At 30.0% G+C, this 2,971-nt stretch overlaps 1 protein-coding gene across 3 annotated transcripts in view; it reads left to right on the top strand.

Moving 5' to 3' along the window:
- The window catches only part of LOC108753219 (glucocorticoid-induced transcript 1 protein-like), a 10,139-nt gene that overhangs the window by 1,525 nt on the left and 5,643 nt on the right, over positions 1-2,971 (top strand). For 2 of the 3 annotated variants that reach the window (XM_018494629.1, XM_018494631.1), the window contains exons 2-7: positions 37-194; positions 321-421; positions 513-655; positions 735-901; positions 1,293-1,422; positions 1,844-1,924. In XM_018494629.1, the coding sequence (XP_018350131.1) occupies positions 37-194; positions 321-421; positions 513-655; positions 735-901; positions 1,293-1,422; positions 1,844-1,924 (780 nt within the window). The remainder of the gene's footprint in view (positions 1-36; positions 195-320; positions 422-512; positions 656-734; positions 902-1,292; positions 1,423-1,843; positions 1,925-2,971) is intronic. The other variant, XM_018494630.1, reaches the window with a different exon arrangement.

Here is a 2,971-nt window from a genome sequence, read left to right as displayed (position 1 = left end):
ATATATATAATATTATTAGATTATTATATTTTACAGCCAAATCAAAAACATTGAGCGGTCGTTGTAGCGATAGCTTAAGTGGAAGTCAGAGCATTCGACGGACAGCATCTTTAGATACTATCTATTTGAAAGGGCAATGGCCACGCGACTCCTATTATATGCATTCCAGTCTTCTGGTAGATAAATCCACTCAGGTGAGTAGATTTTGCTTCTTTCTAAGAACTATATATAAAAATTTAAGTGATATTATGTTTGTGTCACATAAAACTTATTTAGCATTTATTTCATTTAATTTACAATATCTTTTACTTTTATCATAGACGGAAGAATGTCCTAATGAGCCAAGAAAAATGCATACTCGTCATCCCACGGAACAAACTGTCACTGATGAGAAATTGGAGAAGAATTACTTCAGGCATCGGTATGTGTTTATATTGTTGATTATATCTTCTTTTTATTTTGTATGTTTATTGGAAAATCTACACGCTGTTCCTTATGCATTTTTCTCACAGATTACAACGTACAAATAAGGAAGGTACTAGCAGTAGAGAGCGAACAGCGGCATTCGGGCTAATAATGCCAGGTGGCCCACCACCCGCACTTCCTGGAGATCATTCAGTACTTTTGCCCAGTATTGCTTCACAAACATCCATGCGTGAGTAATTTTCCGGAAGCTCTTTGTTCTATTTACAAGATCAATTAAAGTACGCATTTAATATATATTATCTTTGTAGACAATCAATTTAGCTTGAGTACAAAAGCAAGTCCCATGAATATCCCAGTAAAACCAATAAGGCCTCCAATGCGTTCATCTATCGAAGGACTCAATCAGGAAATAGAAGGACTTGTGCTCAAAAATACAGCCAATAACAGTGATGCAGACCATCCAGTAGAAGACAAGGTAATGTACAAAATTACCAATGTTATTAGTTAATAGAATTTGATATTTTAAAGTAGAATAAGAATTTTAATTTGCCATTCATCAATGTGTTCTTTGAAAAAAGATGGAAATTTTGAGAAGAAATGCACTTAAAATTGTGTTTCATCTTGAAGATTATTTTTGCGATGAGTATCTATATCTATATATGATGTTTTTTATCTTGAATACTTATATTATTACTTTTAAATACTGAAAATGTATATTTATATCATTAATTACTACAAAATATCTTGTAAGATGATAAGTTTAAATTTTACATTTTTCGCAAAACAGGAATTTTAATTATTTTTGTTTTTAGCCTTTGTTTTATATGAGATTTCGATGATAAAATATAAAACTTTTTTTTCTTTAGTATGCACGATATCGCGAGCAAATCACACCCGAAGGACATCGCGCCCCTCTAGCAGACTTATTGCGGGCTACTCGGAGTGTCAACACACAAACACCGGCTACTGACCTTCCCTCCAGTTCTTATTCTTCAGGTAAATTATGCGATGATGTCTTTGTTGATTGATTTCCAGGTATACATGATGATTGTACATAATTACGATTGTTACAAATATGTAACAGATTTGCAATTAATGATATAATGAGCTTTTTAAAAAATAGCTGGGTAATGATAAAAAAATTAAACTATTTTAACATTATATTTACTCTATACATAGAGTGAATCTCTTAAGTGGAAAAGTGATAAAACTATGTAAAAAAAGAAGTGAAACATATCGAATCAAATTTCTCTACAGGAAAATTGATTTTTAAGAAAGTATAAAATTATATCGTATTAAAAAATTTTGTCGCTAATCAAACAACTATAGCTTTTACATACACATACATATATTCTTTCTGGTTAAATGCAACAATATAAATAACACACTAACTAAAGGTGTGTGCCTGTTGAGACAGGCCCTCCATCTAGGAATTCTGAGTCTCCGCTGATTCCTGGTGTTATGGATGCATCCCGTCCGCCTAGCGATCTCTTACAAGGTTGGAGCATTTGCGGAAAAATTTGATTTTTCGTTTTCACAGATCTCATTTAACAAATTTGTTTGTCTTTAATCCCTTTGATATTATTGATATTAAACATTGAATGATTTATATGTATCTATACGTATATAAGTATATGTATATGTATACACACATTTTATATTATATGTGTGTGTATGTATAAATGAATTCAATTATATTTTTGCTAAAATCCATTAAGACATCCATTTTATATGCATATTATTAAATGCATATCATTAAAATTAAAGACTGCCATCAAGATATATATATATATATATATATATACACAATTTAAATATTTTAAAATTCTCTTAATCTTATAAAAGAACATTGTACTTTGTTTACAGACAAATTTGTAGTCATGATTTTTATAATCATATTATTACGATCATTCATGCAAGATCTTATCAATTTTTTTTCATCATCCATAACATGCATATCATTATATGATATACGACCTATTATATCATAGTAATAATAACAATAGGTAAAACAAGATATTCTTAAAATCATATACATATATCTGAATTACTTGCATGATTTGCTATTTTTATGAATGTTTTGTACACTCTCTTTTTTTCTTTGACTGCGTTTCGCTTGACGCTCGCAATGTTCTGAGAATTATTTTATCCTTGTTGTTTATCAAGTAAATTAAACAAATAGTACTCTTAAGCGATGTAGCTCCAAGTGGAACGCATCATTTATAGTAGATATTCTTTTTGTAAATATTACTGCCAGCATTATTAAAATGTATATATATTAAGACTTTAAATACAAAGCGCCTTCCCGGTCCGAGTGTTAAGATGTTGAACTATTATCTAATATACATTCAATTAAATTGAATTAATATTTCAGAAATAAATTGAGAGCCGATGAAATTATCGGATTCACATTATTTGTTTCAGATTGATTGTGTGAATCCGATAATTTCATCGGCTCTCAATTTATTTCTGAAATATTAATTCAATTTAATTGAATGTATATTAGATAGTAGTTCAACATCTTAACACTCGGACCGGGAAGGCG

This window comes from Trachymyrmex septentrionalis, unplaced genomic scaffold, assembly GCF_001594115.1.
Source record: "Trachymyrmex septentrionalis isolate Tsep2-gDNA-1 unplaced genomic scaffold, Tsep1.0 scaffold66, whole genome shotgun sequence".
Taxonomy (NCBI): Eukaryota; Metazoa; Arthropoda; class Insecta; order Hymenoptera; family Formicidae; genus Trachymyrmex; species Trachymyrmex septentrionalis.
Note: the sequence above shows the minus strand (reverse complement) of the source record. Positions and strands in the feature narration are given on the sequence as shown.